At 36.3% G+C, this 19,113-nt stretch overlaps 3 protein-coding genes across 3 annotated transcripts; 1 reads left to right on the top strand and 2 right to left on the bottom strand.

The window, feature by feature from the left end:
- Positions 1 to 3,342: 3,342 nt before the first annotated feature.
- On the bottom strand, positions 3,343 to 5,853 carry LOC132312127 (L10-interacting MYB domain-containing protein). The gene is made up of 3 exons (XM_059810382.1): positions 5,693 to 5,853; positions 4,137 to 4,511; positions 3,343 to 4,032 (listed from the first exon to the last, which is right to left on the bottom strand). The coding sequence occupies exons 2-3, from the start codon at positions 4,479 to 4,481 to the stop codon at positions 3,523 to 3,525; spliced, it is 855 nt and encodes a 284-aa protein (XP_059666365.1). The 5' UTR covers positions 4,482 to 4,511; positions 5,693 to 5,853; the 3' UTR covers positions 3,343 to 3,522.
- A 1,916-nt stretch (positions 5,854 to 7,769) lies between these two features.
- On the bottom strand, positions 7,770 to 8,903 carry LOC132314370 (glucan endo-1,3-beta-glucosidase 12). Its single transcript, XM_059813244.1, has one exon. It carries the CDS (start codon positions 8,901 to 8,903, stop codon positions 7,770 to 7,772), a length of 1,134 nt encoding a protein of 377 aa, XP_059669227.1.
- A 4,708-nt stretch (positions 8,904 to 13,611) lies between these two features.
- Positions 13,612 to 19,022, top strand: LOC132312126 (LIM domain-containing protein WLIM2b). Its single transcript, XM_059810381.1, has 6 exons — positions 13,612 to 13,860; positions 14,123 to 14,353; positions 14,710 to 14,809; positions 14,916 to 14,950; positions 15,073 to 15,162; positions 18,559 to 19,022. The coding sequence occupies exons 2-6, from the start codon at positions 14,219 to 14,221 to the stop codon at positions 18,766 to 18,768; spliced, it is 570 nt and encodes a 189-aa protein (XP_059666364.1). The 5' UTR covers positions 13,612 to 13,860; positions 14,123 to 14,218; the 3' UTR covers positions 18,769 to 19,022.
- Positions 19,023 to 19,113: the final 91 nt, after the last annotated feature.

The following is a 19,113-nucleotide window of genomic DNA, read 5'->3' as shown; positions in this document are numbered from 1 at the left end:
CTGAACATAGAACGAACCGAGCTAGCTGGCTAATCAAATTGGCATCTCAGAACGGCACAGTGGACAAAAGTGGCTAGTCTTTAGCCACTGGACGATGCAATCTCCATGATAGACATGAGAGCACGGCAAGCGAGTGATCAACTCATCATCCGAAAACTTCTCCAAACACACCGTGCATTGATCAATGGTACAAACTGTAAGATCAAGTACCGTCTTCTCTAAGGCATCAATAAATGTTTGGCTTGCGGGTACCAGCTGCGACGCCACATAGGCCTCCGTTGAGTCCTCAATAGCCATCGACTCCTCCATATCGTCGGACTCAACCTCGTCTCCCTCCATAGTCTGGATGGCTACAGAAAGGATAACTCTGGGTATGGCGGTACGGGGAATACCACTTCTGTCATCGGTCAAGACACGAGAGAGATCAAGGAGATCACCGAACATAACGTCATCTAGGGTTACTCCCTGGTCACAGAGACAACGATGGAAGAATGAGTATGCCATGTCATCAAATTCTAGCACATTCGACGGAATCAAGTAGCAATATCGGTAGTGATGAGTCTGTTCTACTTCGTAATTGGTATACATTGTATAGCGATCCACATATACTTTGAGGACAAAAAAATCAGAAGAGGGTGACAATTGGAATGGCAGTCTATCAAGTTCAGCAACATCTGTTTTTAGTTCCCATATTTGACTTGGGGTTGCCATCTTCAAAACCACAAGCAAGAGAAGCCTCTATATATTCCAATGCCGCTTGTCAAGACGATGACGACAGTGCAAATAAACAAATGTTCTTGAACAAGAACGCCGAGTCGGCGAAGCTAGCAGTGTTTCTGTCTCCTTGAATTCGTGCTTTTCTATGCGAGAATACTCAGAGTTCCGATTCCGATCCTTTTTCTTCAAGGCTACGCACCATCGTAAGAGAGTGGTGGGGGTGGAGTCGTACGTGGAGAGAGAGGAGAAAAGGGGTGGGGCGGCGGTGGTGGCGACGGTAAGAGGTGGGGGTGGAGTCGTGGAGAGAGAATGAGAGAAGGGGTGGGGCGGCGGCGGCGGCGATGGTAAGTGGTGGGGGTGGAGTCGTGGAGAGAGAAGGAGAGAAGTGGTGGGGCGGCGGTGGTGGCGATGATGGGTGGTGTTGGAACGGCAAGAGGAGGAAGAGAGAGCACGGAGAGATCTCTTACGACGACGACAGTGCAAATAAATTCTTGAACAAGACCGCCGAGTCGGCGAAGCTAGCAGTGTTTCTATCTCCGAATTCGATTGAATTCGTGCTTTTCTATACGAGAATACTCAATTTGGCAGCGAGAAGGCTACGCATCGCGGTTTATATATGTAAAATCTTGGAGGCGGTTTCTACCTTACTTGGGGACCAAGTGTGTAGATATGTTTATATATATATATATATATATATATATATAGATACCTATATGTATGCCTGTTATTTTTGATGTGCGATCTTTTGTTTGCACTAATGCTTCGTTTAATTCGACTTAAAATATTTTTTTGAAAAGTATTTTTTTTTAAGTAAAATATTTTTTTTATTTTTACTTTGTCAATTTTTGTCAAAGTTTACGTCGAGTTATTTTTGTTAAATTTTAATATTTTTACAACAACCAAACATCAGAAAATAATATCCAAACATATAGAGTGTCTTTAAAGAGTACTATTAGAGAAATCATTTTTTTGGATTTGAGTGCTTTCTCGTGAATTTTTCTAATTTGATCTTTAATATTGTTATTTTGCTCCAAGTTCAAGAGTTTATTGGATTGATAATGGTCTTGCCCGTAACCGTTGAGAATCTCTATTCTGATTGTGATTTATGGATGATGGCTATGCTGGTTAAAGTGAATTCTTTTGTGCAATGTAGGCTTAGCTTTCATAACATTTAGGGAAAATGTTCTTTATAACCTTTTAAATTAAATTTAGGCTTTCTTTGGTAAAGAGAAGGCATGACATTTCCAAAAATAAATAGTGTGGCCATGAAAAATATGCTTATTCAAATATAATTAAGATGATTTTTGACACACTAGTTTGAAAGCCTGTTACTTGGTTGTCCTATTGTTCAAATGTATCTTCTGTTTGCATTTCAGTGTCTTTACATCACTCTTTAGAGAAATCATTTTCTTGGACTCAAGTGCTTTAATTGTTTTACTTTGCACTTTCTCTTGAATTTTTATGTCTTGATCTTTGATGATGTGTTTTTATTCCCTCAGAGTTGGATCTACGAGTCTAAAGTGTTTCATCTGCGTAATTTAGGCATAGCTTTCTTACCATTTTATGGAGGAATGCATCCGTTGATGGTTTGATTGTTCCAGTTATTGAAAGGTAATCTCAATTTCCCTCTCTCGTCCAAAAGGAAAGTGGAGGGAAAAGAATTACATGAAAGAGTGGCAAAGTCAGAAATCAAATTGTTATCTGGGCATGCTAGAAATTGAACTTTTAGTCCTCAAGTTTGTTACTAGTTAATTATCTGCTAATTATCTAGCTCTAAGAATGTTATTTTATGATATTTAGAAAGTTGCAACTATAAGAGAGCAATTTTTTTCTTTTCTTTTTTCATTTTTTTCTTTTCTTTTTTCATTTTCTTTTTCCCTTGTAAGCAACTAAAAAGCACATACTTCAATGAAGATGGGAATTTTACTTGGTCCACCTAAGCTACATTCATGCTCTGGTTCTTCCTTTACTTGGAAACCCAAGGGAAGGGATTCAAACCAGAGCCAGGAAGAAACTCAGTGAAATTGCACAGGAAGAAGATAAAGAATACTCTCTTCAATTGAGCCTAAGAGTTATTCAGAAGCAAAGCATGACACAGATTGGATTGCAGCTATGAAAGATAACCCACAGCCTTTTAGTGCATTCAAAATATCTAGCTTACTCCACTGATCTGGCGGACAATAAAAAGGGTTAGCCAGTGCCTGAGGCTCCCGTCATTGCTCAAGAGGGTTAGACATACACAACCTTACCTACACATAGGCTATTTTCGGTTTCGAACCAGTGACCTCGAGGTCACAATGGATAGCCCTGTATTTACGACACCAGCCTTTGCATTTAAGTTATAACATCTAATTTTACATGGAACTGATGAGTACATGTGTAAACGGGAATCTAACAGCCAATTATGCCAAAATACATATCCAGTTCATCCCTCTGTACAAAAACAACCAATTCTTCTATTTCCACAGTAGCAGAAGGCTAATGAAAAAAATATATATATATCCATTCTCAAGGTCCAAGATTGCACCTTTTCTGTGACACGAGACACATTGTATTATCAAAATAGTAAGAATGCACTGGTATACTTGTGTTAAGAAGCCAATACACACACATACACACCTCCTATAAGAGTATAAATAACCTTCTTAAATGAACAAAGTACAGTACATCTTGCAAAACGTATCAAAGACAATTTCTAAAAAACCAGAGAAAAGAAGTTCAACAATGACTTCCCGAAGATGTTACTAAAATCATATAACTATGTCTTACCAGTTTAAAAAAGAAGCTCATAACACGGCAAGTGTACTAACGCAAGGGCAATGGTGGACCAACTGATTGCAGCCGTTGCAACCAGGCAACCCTCACGCTAGGCTTCTTCAATTGAAGGAAAATCTCCCTGTATTCCTTCTTCAGGAATATATCTAATGCAAACAAGTACAGGTCACTCCCTGGTTCTACTTCCTCCAACCCATCTAAGCACTCAATGCATTCCCCAATGCTATAGTTGAGTTTGCCCAGCGAAGATTGAACTGTCACAACACTCCTTGATTCGGCTGCCTCACAAACACGCTCAGTTCTGATATCAGGCCTTGAGACTCCTGGTCCTGGCTCTTTCGTATGCAAAAGGGAGGTAGTCGAATCACCTGGTCCTGGCTCTTTTGTATGCAAAAGGGAGGTAGTTGAATCATCACTGAGCCTCCTGCGCTGAGGAGGAGGTTCTGTTTCTCCGCTAACTATTCTTCCATCAAAGATGGTCTCTAATTTGTCAGTAAAAGGAAGTTCTTTAAACCTAAATTGTGCCGCTCCAGCGTTAGCCTGTAACAAACTCATTATTCTGTCACTAAGTTGGAAATCAAGCACAACCTTCTTATGTTTTTCAAATTTAATACCATTTACCCGAGTTAAATTTATTAAAATACCTGTAGATAGTTGGCCCAGTCTTCTTCACTCGCACCAAACTTGCGATTGATTGGATCCCATTTCATTCTGTCAGTGTCAATCAGCTTACACCAGCACTTCCATTGTTCCTTAGTAGAATCCCAGTGATTCTTCAATTGTTTCCTTTCATACCTCAAACCCGATTTTTTTTTGAATGATTCTTCTATATTCCTCCAACCCTCCTTTGTAAAGTGTGTCCCAGGTTTATTTCCTTTCAATGTCTGTTCAAGACATACATCTACAAACACTTTGTGGATCTCAAGTGTCCAAGCAGCTTTTTTTGGCTTCAGCATTGATGTGACCGAATTCCTCTGTTCATTTGCCATTTGTATGTTGTTTCACGCAAGGGCAGGAACCTAATAATTAGAACATAAACTCCTCAAACACAGCGTTTTTATTTTTTTTTTAATATAACCAATCTAAGACTAACTGATTTCCATTGAGCACAAATGAAGAGGAGCGGGGTATGAGAACAGTTATAGAGGGACAACTCCAAGAAAAACTATGCGCAAAAACTATAAATCCATTTCAACAAATTCGAACCAGACATGTTCAAGTATTTGTTCTTCAGCTATAACATAATAGTTGAGGGTAAAACTAGGGGAAGAGGAAAACCAAAGTTAACGTGGGTAGAGTTAGTAAGAAAGATAAGATAACTTATGAATTGACTGAGGTTATGGCCTTAAATAGCGCAGAATGGATACATAGGATTCATGTAGCCAACCCCAAATAATTGGAAAAAGGCTTGGTGGTTGTTGTTGTTGTTGGTAGTTATAACATAATAGTTCACTTGATTGCTGAGAAAAACTAGGAAAATAAAAGAAAATAACCAATATTTTGCCTGTATTTCAGGAAATGAAAAATCCATACCAACCAAACCAAATAGCTGTATTAAGCCAGGTTTGGGCAGATTTTGATTTCATAGTCCCAAAAATGTAGTTCTAGCTTCAAAGATATGAGTTTTAAACAACTTTTTATCCGCAATAAAAAGTAGCTTCAAGGATTCTTCTTTTTATTTTCAAATTCCAATGCAGTAACCAAAATGTACAGTAATGATATAAATATATATATACACATATTTATGTGCATAAATAATTATCTATTTTCTTACAAAAGCTAGAACTACCAGATTCCACTAGTAAAAGTCCAGAACGATTCATGCCCATATAATTAATGGGTATAAAATAAAAAATAAAAAATAATAATAATAAATAATAATAAAAACTCATATAACTTTTCCGAGATGGGGTCTTTTAATCAACCAAAAATCTTAACGTAATTAAACAATAAATCCAATTATAAGGAAATTGTGGACAAACTAAATTTTATAGCAATGCAAGCACTCCAAATTTGTAGACGAAAATTAGATGGCCTAGTTATGAAGTGAAACAACAGAGAAGAATATCGATTCTGACCAAATTAATGAAATTCACCAGAAATAATAGTAAACTACGCATGTGTGTACACACAAAATCAATTGCAATATTGATTAATTGAGAAGTATGTATATATATACGCACGCACGCACACAATTTACCATAATAACCAGAAGGGCGAAAGCAGAAGAGTCCGCCAAGGAGATTCTTCAAATAAAGATGAAGGGCCTTCACTCGATTTATTTTCTCACGAGGAGAAACGAAGCTTTCACACACACACACACACACACACACACACACACCCCACACACAGAGATAGAGAGAGAGAGAGAGAGAGAGAGAGAGAAGGAGAGAGAGACTTCATGACTCATGAGCCATTGTGGTTCTAACAAATTGACTACATGGGCCAGGTATGAGTTGGGCCGGACTTGATAAAGATGAGAAGTTGAAGTAGAGGCCTGAAATGATTACTGGGCTGGTCCAACCCAATTGACCTGCATCCAAACCCATTGTCCTCCAACCCTTTATTGTCTCCCAAATATTTTCTTGTGTATTTCGGAATTAAATTTATAGTGACCAAAAATATATATGTACATATAAAAGACATTTTTATTTATTTTATTTTTGGTATAGTAGTGTCGGGCCTTTTAATACGTCTCATAATCTACCACTGAGTACATGTAGTCTCCTTATTCCACATGCACATGGCAATTATTAAGTTAATTCCCTACTTATTCTATGACAATGAATAACTTAAGAAAGAATAATTCAAATTGACCAAATTATCCCTTAGGGATATTTTTTTTTTTTTTTTTTATTCCGGCAAATTAGGGGGATAGGGGATTCAAACACGGGCACACCCACTCAAGGAATTAGATACTCTACTAACTAGGCCACTAAATAATATCTTAATCCCCCGAGGACATCCAAGTTGCCATCCTCCAACGTGCAAATTAGGAGGTTTGACCCTACGGCCCTACCATTTGAATCCTTATACAAAAAAATGAAAACATAAAAAAGTTCTTATACGAAACTCATAAAGTTATCATTTTTGTTTTAATTGTTTGGACTCAGTTACAAAATCACCATTTTACTCTATCCTTAACTTCAATCAAATAATATATTGTCATATCTTTTCTTACTATTTAATAACCTATGCTAGTTTTGATCTTCTTCTTTTTAAAGTTATTCTCATTGGTGAACAATGCAATAAATTATATAACCCGATTAATAGAGCACCTCCATTGAAAAAGCTAAACAAATCCCTTAAAAATGGTTAATCCATGCTCAGCACACTGCAAACATCTATGAAAGGAACAATCCGTATTCAATCCACTTACTTGAAGAACCACACAAGTTAAAGTTCCGACTTCACACTCCTTGCAAGCTCCCCTCTCTAACTCCCACTCTATGCGATTTAAATTTTGCTCGCTTTTGTACTCCCATTCTCAAATTGTCTCCCGGTCCGTGTGACAGTCTCACATAATGTTGTTTTGCCCTTGTCACTTGTTCCATAAATAGACAATAGCCTGCCTGAAAATACATACATACTGCTTTTTTCCTACTTTTGGCACCAAAACTTACCTTCTACATAAATCAAATTTGAAGACAAAAACCACCATAATTTGAATTCTCACTAGCCAAAAACTACATGCCCATGTCAACCTATCATTTTAACTAGAACTCAAACTCATGACTCCACATTTCTGATTTCACTCACAGTCTCATTCCATAATTTGCAAATCACCTCACCACCTTCAACAGAATCAACTTTTTATTGAAATAACACCATTCAAATTGAACCAAGTTAAGATTGAATCATTCAAATTGAATCTTACCCATCACATAAATTAAATTTTTGCAGACAAAAAGCACCATTCTTTGAATTTTCACTACCCAAAATCAAATGTTCACGTCAATATGTCATCATTCCATGACTCTTAACTAGAAATCAAATTTGCAACTACATTTTCCCACACAGCATCAATCATCATATACATTTCACTAGAATTTTCATTTCATCCAAACAAAAAATGGTGAAACACAATTTCAAAAGGAAAGACCTTCAATCACAGAATCAACACTTCATTGAAATCTCATTCATTAATTCAATGAATGTACATCACTACCATTACCAAATGTTCACAGAATTTATTCCCTCCCTAAATGAATCAAAATCTCACTGTAAATGTACATCAAAACCTGAAATCATATGCTAACAGTGATGAGAATCAATCTCTACCAAAAAAGCAGAACACTAGCAAGCATCAAGAAAAGCCCAAGTGCCATCTTCCCCAAACCTCCACCAACCCGAATCGAACCCGAAAGCCCGATTGCATACTTCTGGGTCATGTTTGGAAACAGAATCCCCCAATTGTGACCCCCTGTTTCGCTCCCCTGCTTTTCTTCTGTGTCAAACAGCTCATATATGTAAGTCTGCGCCACTCCTTCCTTCCTCAGCGGCGTGCCAAGTCCCGATTTCAGATGATTAACCAGACCCTTAATGTACATCTCGGCGAAAACTGGGTTCGCGTCGGCTTCGTTCCGTTCGCCTGAGCTCGGCCACCCTGTTTCAGTCACGATCACGGGAATGTTCTCGTGACCCGCCACTGCCATTGCGCAGATCACGGCGTCGACCATCATGTCGAACAGGTTCCGGTACCGGACTCCGGTCATGAAGTCGTCGCGAAAATTGAAGGGGTGTTCCTGGAACAGAGGATACCCAACTGGGATTTCGGAGCTGAGCCTGTAGACATTGTAGGGGTAGAGATTGATCAAGAAAGACGAATTGGTCTCGTCCAAGAACTGGAGGAGGGGTTTGATGATGAGTCCCGAGATGGGTTCTTGGAACTCGGCGGAGGAGGGCGGGAAAGAGTTCGACATGACGTTGATGAAGGTGAAGGTGGTGGAGACGGCGATCTTGTTGATGCCGAGGTCGCGGAGGGAGAGGTGGAGGTTGCGGACGGCGGGGAGGAGGCTGTCGGAGAGGTCGACTGGGGTGTCGAGGACATCGGTGCCGACAGAGATGGTGGAGATTCGGGCGCGGGGGTAGAAAGGGACGACGTGGGTGTAGAGCCAGAGGGCGGCGGCGGAGCGGTTGGCTGCGAAGGAACCGACGAGGTTGTTGGGGACGGAGAGGAGGAGGGAGATGTTGGAGTAGGAGAAGGCGCGCACCACCGCGGGGGTGGGGTCGGGGAGGCGGACGGAGGTGATTTTAAGGGCTTGGAGGGCGGAGGCAACCCGCTCGGGTGGAGGGTGAGCGGTTGCGATGTAATTGACACCGATGGTGGCCGGAAGCGATGCGGTTCCGGCGATGAGTAGAGAGAGAAAGAGGAGGGAGATGAAGGTGGAGTTCTTGAGAGAGAGAGACATGCTGCTGTGCAGTTCTTGAGTGTGAGAGAGAGGAAAGAGAATGGGAGTGGTATGTTATACGAGTTGTGTGATGTGTACTGCGCACTCTGCGTATGTTAACTGGAGATGGGTGGCTGATTACAGTTATGGCAGTTAGAAGGAGGAGAGGTGAGGTAATAATCTGGTGCTACTGGATGCAGGAAATCTCTGTAGCTTGGTACTTGCTAGAGGATTCCACGTAACTAAAAGTGGGGATGGAGTGGTCATTACATTCAAAATGAGGGGTCAAAGACGGAAATAAATTTTCCATATTACCATTCCATATAACAAAATGTTAGAAATTATACTGTAGCAGTACTGAGTGGACTATTTTGCCCCCAATTGGAAACCTAGAGAGTTGATATTCTACGACGTGTAATCCACGTGATGGCCGGAGAAGAAAGTTCCGTTTGTTGCATAATGTAACAAGTGCATCCAAATTATTCGTGTAATAATACACACACTAATGTCTATATTACACGCGCGTCGTGCGAGTGATGTAAAATTGAATATTCCTATTACACAATTCAACAGTCGCAAAGAAATTTTTTTAATATATATATATATATATATATATATATATATATTTGTTGACAATTGTGGTGTTCGGAGTAGCTTGTTCGTACCTCGACTAATCCCGACTTTCAATACATTCAATGTATTTGACAACTTTAATTCAAGTATTTTTCTGAATTTCCATACTTCCATTAGGGCTCAGTTCTTTGTTTTTGGAAGACCGGTCATTTTCCTCATTAGTATTAAGAATGAGCATTTTGAAAAGAGTGAGGCAGAAATATAAAGAGTGAGGCAGAAATATAACGCACCAAATGCCAACGTGGATGGGCTAACTGAGTAACGGTTTAACATTGAGCTCAGTGGTTGGTCATGACACCTTGGACAGTAATGGGGGTTAACAAGAGTTTGAACATTTATCCAAAATCCCATAATCGCTCAAAATTTTACATATTTACACTATTCTTTAAGTAGGACAGTGGTGAGGTGTTGCACTAAGTCACAGAAAACGTAAGCGAGTGAGAGATCGGAAGTGCGAATGTAACATAATTTAAGTTATACACAGTGAAAGTTAGGGCAGGACTTAGTCACTTAGATACTCGCATAACACTTGAAAGGAAAGGTGAGTTCTTGCCACCATTGATCAAATACAAACAGTAGTAAGAAATTAGACGATTAGGCATAGAGAATTTCAGACGCTTCTATATTTATCATTGAACAACCTGCATCCCATTTTCTCACCGGAAATGGTGTACTGATAACCACCATTAACGGTTATTTACCCGTTAATTGTGGTTTTTAGTTGGTTCATTAGATTGGGCTGGTTTATGGCTTGGTCTTGCCTATTTTGGGCTTTGTTTCCCATTAAGTTGGGCTGGTTTCTGGCCTAAGGCCTTCCTTGTAATTATCTTTTATTTATATTCAGTTGCTTAAAATTCCCAAAAAAAAAAAAAAAAAAAAAAAAAAAAAAAAAAAAAAAAAGCCACTAAACTGCAGCCCATTTCACTGTCTTGGTTCAAATTGTTCCCACCACACTTATCTGTTAAAGAATCACACCCAAGAAGAGTAAAACACGGAGAATAACATTAGATTGATGCAATAAAAAGCCAAATAGAGCAATATGAGTCTAGGAAGCACAAATACAAATGCGTGATATGAATATAATATGATACGGCTATTGCAATACAATAATTCTATAAAAAAACAAGATACACCATTGTTCATAGAATAAGAAGGAACAAACTATTTCAGAAGTGCCGGATCCAACTCAAATTCAAATTGCTGCTGAGAAATAGAAAATTCATTTTAAAATTATGAATGTGTTTAGGAAGTATTGATTACATATTCGTAAGTATTTAAGGTGTGTCAATACTAAATACAGATACGTCACTCATATTGGAGTATCCATACTTTCGTAGCTTAGATGTATCCGAAAAGTATTGGATACAAGTGATAAATATAAAATATATTTTAGAATTATGAATACGTTTAAAAAATATTGAACACTTTGCAAGTATCCGAGAAGTGATAGTATCCGGACATGATACACCTAAGTCACTCAAGTAAAAACATTTGTGCTTGAGAAGTATCAGATATGCGTGAGAAACAAAATATATATATATATATATATATATATATATATATTTTTAAATTATGCATACATTTAGAAAGTATCGAACACGTATTCATGAGTATCCGAAAATGTTAATATCTGATACAAACATGATACGAGTACGTTACTCATGTAAAAGCATTCATGCTTTGTAGTTGATAAATATCTGAGCAATATCAGACATGTATGAGAAATAAAAAATATATTTTAAAATTATGAATATATTTAAGAATTGAATACCGTGAATAAATATTCAAAAAAATGTTGGTATTCGATACAAGTACTTCACCCCGTTGAAATATTCATACTTCTTAGCTGCATGAGTTCGTTCACTACGACGTCCAATAACATGAGTTTCTCCATATCCAATTTAAAGTCGCCAACTGAAGGCTCCAAAGTAAAACATAAAAGATTTGTACCAATAATTGTTGATGCACGCCAAAGATAAAACTAGTCTTACCACCATATGACTCACATCAAATAAAATAAATAATAATCACTGTGGAGTCTTTTATTATGTACAAGACTTTAGGGACCACCTTAATTATCGTAAGAAGGAGCTAACTTGGATTTGAGAGAAAAATATAAAAAATCAAACAAACAAACCAATGTTAGATAGTAACAATGGGATAAATCTGCTTATGTGTACATCCAATGAAAAGTAAGAATTGGTACAAAAAAATAATAATAATAATAAAAAAGACATAATATTTATTGCTGGATCAGTAAATATTATAAATGGAGCTAAAAAGTTTTGCCTCTTGCAGCATAACAAGTATATATGTTGTGTGTGTGTGTGTATGGTTTTTTTTTTTCTTTTTTTTCTTTTTTTTTCGGTAATTTTTATTTTCAAATGAGTTATATTGTGTTTGGGAAACACCAAATCAACACTTTAAACTTAAAATTCAAAAAAAAAAAAAAAAGAAAAAAAGAAAAAGTTTAAGATATGCAATTACAAAAGGTAACATTTAAACATATGGCCACAATTTGCAGTAGATGCAGTCCACTCTAAAGATTAGAATTTTCTTTGTCATGCCAACAAGTAATCCAAATACGTGGTAGACAAATGATTTTGTTTCAATTTATTTATTTATTTATGTTTCGAAGTTCCATAATTTAATTTTTCAATTTCTAATTGATCCTTAGATGCAAATCACCAGAAAGCGAATAAATCGTCTTAATAAATTTTCTCTTATTTTTTTAGTTTTAATTGGTGCAAGCAAAATAAAATTTAACAAAATTTGTGTAAATCAGCTTGAAAAAATTCCTCATCATTTGGAAGATTGAACCACACAGGTCCATAATGTGAGAGTGATCATAGTTGCACACCCACCAAAATGCTTTTTATTTCTACCCTCATCAATAAATGGCCCTCCTCATCATCATCCATCATGGACTGCATGCAAGCACCTGCAATGGCATTCTCATGCAATATTACTGATGTATATATATACACACACATGCACATGCATAGACAGTACATATATATACATATACACGAGAATAGTGTATGTATATGCCCTTGGCATACGTATATACAAACTAATATATATGAACATATAAGTGCACATATATAATTTGTATGCATATGGTCATATGCATTTACTTACACACACACCTATATTACCTATGGTATTTAATTAGGTTAGGTCAACAGAACATGTTTATGTTCATATTTATGTACATGTTTTTATATGTATTTAATACTATTTACTATTTATATTGTCACTACTAATAAATTATTTTCATAAATTTATACCAAACATAGAAGAAGAATTAATGCAAAGTAACACAAGAATACATCTATGCCCCTTCCTTGAGCTCAAATTTATTACTTCATATATTATATTATATCAAACTATTTTAGTAATAAATCGTAAGATTGTAATATCAATTTGCTTAATTAGAAGAATAATTTATATTTTATAATTATTTCATTGCTCATTATCATTTTATTATTTTCGTTTTCAACTAGGACATTAAATAATGGTAGCAACTAATAAAAACTAAATTTCACCTGATCTTTACACAACTCAGCTTTGGTTGAATTAACCAGTTTTGAGAGGGTCACCAATGAAATGATCCAAATTTAGTTGAGCCTTATATTAACTCTGTTGGGGTTGAATTTGTGAATTTGAATTGTTATAATTTTAAAAAATTTGGACTTGATTCGGTCAATAAAACTAATAAAATTTATTCTCAAGTTAGTTATTCACGCTTGATTTGAATTTGTTCACATTAATATCAATAAACATTTTTAACTAGTATTTTTTATTAGTGTACGTATAAAACTTAAACACTTTGGTACAAATCTCTTCCATAAAACATGCACTAAATATATCATATAGTCTCGTGAGATAAGCTTTGCACTAAAAAATAAATAAAAGTTTGTACCATAATATTTTTTATTACAATAAAGCATTAAGTAAAAATACAAAAAGATATTCCTAAAAGGGGAAAACTAATAAGATAAATTTTACTTTACCAACAAAAATTATATTTCATTTAAAAAGAAAAGCCGCGTATTGATTGATTTGATCCGTTAGGTAGGTCGAAATGGAGCCAATGCGTTTCCAGCACAGATATTTATGTCGTCTCTTTCTCTCTCTACATCATCACACACTTCGCTGCATCCCATCCTTTCTCTCTCTAAATCTCTCTCTCTCCTCTTGCAATAAAAGCCTCTCGATTCTCGGCGTTTAAATCCACCATTTCGAATATGTGTTAGTCTAAAATTCGATCTCATTCTTGGCTTTGATCGAGAATTTTCATCTCCAAGAAGCTAGCAGATCAGCGATTTCTGAACTTCTAAAGGTATGCATATTTGACCGAACATTTGTGTAAGCAAATCATCACCTGTGAAATCAGATCTCCAGTATTGTATACTTATATCGTAATTTGAGGTTCAACGTGTTCTGATTAGCTCTGAAAGAGCTTTGACCTCAGTTACACGCGCTTCAAATCGGTTATTTTAGGTATATATATATATATATATACACACGCGCGCGCGCAATTTGGGATAAGCTGAAGCTAACTATTTTGGTTTGATTTTTGTTGGTGTGATTCAATTTTCAAGATTATTTGAGAAGCAAAGCTTATCAGTAAAAGCTAGGGGACGAATTGTTTGTGGAATTAGGGATTATTTATATAGATTCAGATCTAAAGCATAACTATGTCTTTCACCGGCACTCAGCAAAAGTGCAAGGCTTGTGAGAAGACAGTTTATCCAGTAGAGCTGTTGTCTGCCGATGGAGTTGATTATCACAAGTCATGTTTCAGGTGCTCTCACTGCAAAGGAACGCTCAAGGTATATACCTACAGTCACAATCTGCTGCTTTATTGTCCTTTCTTTTATCCCCATAGTTTTGATTGTCGTTAACATGCCTAATTTTCGGGTACATGTTTGATTAAGAAAAAATGCTAGGATTTAGTGATCTGTCAAGAAATATTACCATTAATGATAATGTATGCAATCGTTTTGGTGGGTAGGGAACCAAAATGGTAACTTTTGCATGGGTAATAAATGCAGGTAACTAGATCAGCTTATTAAGCAATTCTGGTTCATACTATTAACCCATGTTGCATTATCAAAGATAACCAGCCTGTGAGATTTGGATCAATGCCTATGATATCTACTAATTTACCTGCTAAATTTGTTTTCAGCTGAGCAATTACTCTTCGATGGAAGGTGTCTTGTACTGTAAGCCTCATTTTGAGCAGCTCTTCAAGGAGAGTGGGAATTTCAACAAGAACTTTCAGTCACGTATGCTTTCCAATTGTGCCATATAAATTGCACTATTTGATTTTCAAGCACATTTTTTTTTTTCTTTCTCTTATGTGTGATTCCCATTGCGTTTCATTTTCAACAGCTGCAAAGTCGGCTGAGAAGTTAACTCCAGAGATGGTAAAATTTCCTTACTACTACTGCATAACGTGCAATCAAAAAGTGCATTGTTTTGCTTAAGCTACATAATATGTTGCCTTGTGGTGTCACTGATTATTACTACTACCTTGTGTGGGTTTCAGACAAGATCACCAAGTAAAGCTGCCAGCATGTTTTCTGGGACACAAGAAAAATGTGCAACGTGTGGTAAAACGGCGTATCCACTGGAGAAGGTAGGACTAAATTCTCTTGGAAAAGGCACTTCATTTAGATATTTTGTCCAGAAAGAGAATGAGATTTATCTTCAGTTGCAACCTTTGGTAACTTTCCGTTTATCATTTCGATCTTATTCCACTTCCTAACCTGGTGGAATTGTTGGTTTATTAGATACTTTTTAATGTTTTATATTAGGGGGATGAAGGGCACTGCATGTTAAAGTTCCATTGAAATTTTAGTGGAAGTATTTGGAGTCCCAACTGACTGACAGAAATCTGGTTTCATTATTTCCTTTTATTTGTACATTTTTGTCCCAAATTCCTTGTGATAAGTTGCAGACTTAATCAACTACACAGAATGCATAAAATATCCGGACCAAATTCCATGATACCATTTTCTTCCATTTTCCTTGTAATTCAGAAACATCTTATTTTATTTTATTTTTAATTTTTTATAATAAATTTCTGAAATCACAAAGCAAACTAACAGCCCAACTTGGTCAATTCCTGGAATTTATTTTTTTGTCCTTATTCTCACATGAAACACACAAGGTCTTAACTGAAATAGAAAGCATCGAATATGTTTTCACAATATGCTAAAACTCTAATTGTGATTAAGAAGGAATTCAAAATGCATACAACTCTTTTGTGTAATTGAATATCTGAGATGGATCCTATGCTATCACCTCGTCATGATATCTAGACTTGATTACCTTTTTGGATTATGAAAGATTTAGGTGACATGGCTAGGAGACTGTGTTACTAAAACAGCTTGAGCGACTGTACCATAAGGCTGTATCAGAATAGTTGTGTACCCTCCTTTAAGATCTTGCCTCATCTGAGGCTCTCAATAATTGCTCATAATGGTTTTGTATTTAAAGATAGGTATCAAAACGGAAAACAGATACGACACAGAATTTTCTCTCTTAACCCGGGGGAACGTGATTTGTTTATTTTATCGGTTCTTTTTTTCCATTTCTTATATAGTTTTAATGATGCGTGTAAAAAGGTTCAAACTTCAAACATTTAGTCACTAATTTAGAATGTCACCCTTAAACATGAACAAAATTTTGTTAATTTGATGATTAATCAATATTTGGAGTAAATGTCAAGGTAATTTTCTTTTTATTTGGGCAAGATATCCATCCTCTTTCTGGAATCTGTCACTTAAGGTTCAACTTTTTAATTTATGCTCTTCTATTCCCTGCACTGTTTTGTTGGCACTTTTTTCAAAGGTAATTTTTATCTATAGCTCTTTGAATGTGTATCTTTTCTCATTCTTTTCCTTTTTCACAGTAAATTTGTTACACATGTATTTATATTAATGCTATTAGCGCCAATAATGGAATCCGTTGTTATTAAATGTACATGAATGGCCACTTAGGTGTCCAAGAAATCAGTAGGGCCATTATTTAAATTCACTTATGTGTTACAATAAGTCTCTTTGCAAAATAGCTAGTGGCATTGGAACAAAAGTGGCATCTGACGGAATAAGAAATGAGTCAGAGCCTGCTGATACTCTTGATTTGAGCTGACTCACATTGGGTTTCCTAAATGTGGTATATTGGCAATTGTTATTCAGAGGATCCAGGGAATAAATACTTGGCAGATGCTGCCATGCATAGAGCTTTTCTCTCACGCAAGCGTAGAATTGAAAATGCATAAGCTAAAGTTCAGTTCCAACAAAGACTGATAGGGTAAAGTTCAGTTCCAACAAAGACTGACAGACCAAATCCTATTAAGGATGTGCTTGGAGTAGGAATGGTCTTTATTATGATTGCTAGTCTTGGGTATTCCAGCTCAGGTTTTCATGTTATTGAATGGACATTGAGGGAGAAATTAAAGGAGATTTGGCCCATGAAATCACAACTTCTGGCAGAATTGAGTGCAATTGAAGAGTACGAATGCCTGATGAATTACATACGAAAGGGAGATTTTAGTAGATAATATATAAAGACTGCTGGTGCTCTTTAACGAAAGGTAATTGGCAACATGTTCATAGATTTAGCTTGAAGTTGAGATGGGGTTTGTAAGGATGGATGAATCAGAAAACTGGAAAGCATGAAACTAGAAATGTAGTTGAACTCTAATCTGTGATATATTTGGGATCATGTGCAAAGTAAGGCATAAAAGGCTAGGGTAAACCAGGTTGTGCGGTAAGGCAAATGTGTACATGTATGTGTGTATGTGAATGTGAATGTGAGTGCTTACATGACTCTATACCTACTGGCACGCATATGTGGAAATTTGCCAATATGTGCGACTAAGGGAAAAAACTAGATTCCCATAGCTTCCCATCTTAAACCTTATATAGTATCTCTTTCCCTATTTTTGCCTCTTTCTTCTGACTTGGGTTTTCATTCTCTTTAAATTGTTTCGAAGTTTTTATCTTTCAAACAGTCTTGCTAGGGAGTTTAGTTTAGATGTGTTTAAGAGGTTTACATGAAGCTTTTAACCTCTGTTTCAATCTATTTTAGACTCACAATAGTTTTAATCAGTTGCTGATAGATTTGATTGGTTATCAGCTTCACATTTAATTTTTGTCTGAAACATAACAAGAATTGATATTTGGGTTCTTACAGTTTTTCACACACACACATATATATTATTGGTTTTGGTGCTAGGGAGTTCAGTTTAGACGTGTTTAAAAAATCACTGGAAGCTTGTAACCCGTGTTTCATGCTGTTTTAGAATACAATATTTGTCATCACTTGCTGATAAATAGCTGCACAGGTGGTTAATTTTTGTAAAAAAACATAGCAAGAATTGATATTTGGGTTAAAGTTTGTTGAATTGAGTTTCTGAAATGCGTGCTCTCTTAACAGCTAGCAAAGAAAGTCTTAAAACTGTCATAGATTCTTAAATAAGCCACTGGGTTCCTCTTGTTTCATATATTTTAAGGCAAAATGCTAGTTCTGTTGCTGCTGAAGAATCTTAAATTTTGTTATACCTGTGTTTTATGTGGTTAATATATACGGCATTTTTATTTGCATAGAGATGAAGATCTCAGAGCTCATAGGTGCATTAATAACACATGTATGTGTATGTGTTTATGTATTAATGAAAGGTCATAGTATTTACTCTCTAGCTCACCAATTTATAATAATTGGCTGTGGGAGTCACCATTACATCCACACTGCCACTGTGAAAGCAGGAAAATGTTAATAATATTTTCATTGCTCGGTCCAGCATTATTGTTGCCTGAATGCTCTAGATTAGATCATTTTTCATATATATCAGACTTTTCTGTTCTTTAAGCTTCTGAATGCTCTAGATTAGATCATTTTTCATGTATATCAGACTTTTCTGTTCTTTAAGCTTCTTACAGAAGTGTTCACGGGCTATTGTCTTCTTCTTTTTTGGTTATATTGTTGCTATAGTGATTATGTATGGGTCTTATATGAAAAATTTCAGGTGACGGTGGAGAGCCAGAGCTATCACAAGTCATGTTTCAAGTGCTCTCATGGTGGCTGTTCTATAACTCCGTCAAACTATGCAGCCCTCGAGGGAATTTTGTACTGTAAACATCATTTCTCCCAGCTTTTCAAGGAGAAAGGGAGCTACAATCATCTTCTCAAGTCTGCATCAGTGAAGCGCCCAACGGCCTCTGTTCCAGAAGCATGAGATTCCATATCCTTATTTATTATCTATCTACAAGTGTTTGATTTGCTTGTGTGTGTTTTCCTTCAGATTTCTCTTTTGCTTTCCATGCCCGAAAATCGAATAAATTTGGTTTTCTGCACTTCGGTCAGCATCTTCTTCTTGTTGTTTGATTGTTACGGGATTCTCATTGCCAATGTGGCTCTTATAAGCCTTGTTTTAATAGAGGTTTGTTAACTAATTGAACTTTCAAATGAATTTGATTATTCTGTTCCCAAGTGTTCTAACATCTTAGTTGCAAAATCTTGATATTTGCACAATTGAAGTTGCCAACTAAGTATTTAGAGCATCTTAATGTCATTGTGCCCT

This window comes from Cornus florida, unplaced genomic scaffold (assembly GCF_030987335.1).
Source record: "Cornus florida cultivar Cherokee Brave unplaced genomic scaffold, ASM3098733v1 CherokeeBrave_3.0.0_Hap2_Chr06, whole genome shotgun sequence".
In the NCBI taxonomy this organism is placed as follows: domain Eukaryota; kingdom Viridiplantae; phylum Streptophyta; class Magnoliopsida; order Cornales; family Cornaceae; genus Cornus; species Cornus florida.
Note: the sequence above shows the minus strand (reverse complement) of the source record. Positions and strands in the feature narration are given on the sequence as shown.

Excerpts from the sequence above, each read along its gene's own strand:
- LOC132314370 (XM_059813244.1), bottom strand. The coding sequence starts at position 8,903 with ATGTCTCTCTCTCTCAAGAACTCCACCTTCATCTCCCTCCTCTTTCTC.
- LOC132312126 (XM_059810381.1), top strand. The coding sequence starts at position 14,219 with ATGTCTTTCACCGGCACTCAGCAAAAGTGCAAGGCTTGTGAGAAGACA. Across the intron at positions 14,951-15,072 it reads AGAAGTTAACTCCAGAGATG|ACAAGATCACCAAGTAAAGC; the intron begins GTAAAATTTCCT and ends TGTGGGTTTCAG. Across the intron at positions 15,163-18,558 it reads CGGCGTATCCACTGGAGAAG|GTGACGGTGGAGAGCCAGAG; the intron begins GTAGGACTAAAT and ends GAAAAATTTCAG.
- LOC132312127 (XM_059810382.1), bottom strand. The coding sequence starts at position 4,481 with ATGGCAAATGAACAGAGGAATTCGGTCACATCAATGCTGAAGCCAAAA. Across the intron at positions 4,033-4,136 it reads ACTGGGCCAACTATCTACAG|GCTAACGCTGGAGCGGCACA; the intron begins GTATTTTAATAA and ends AGTTTGTTACAG.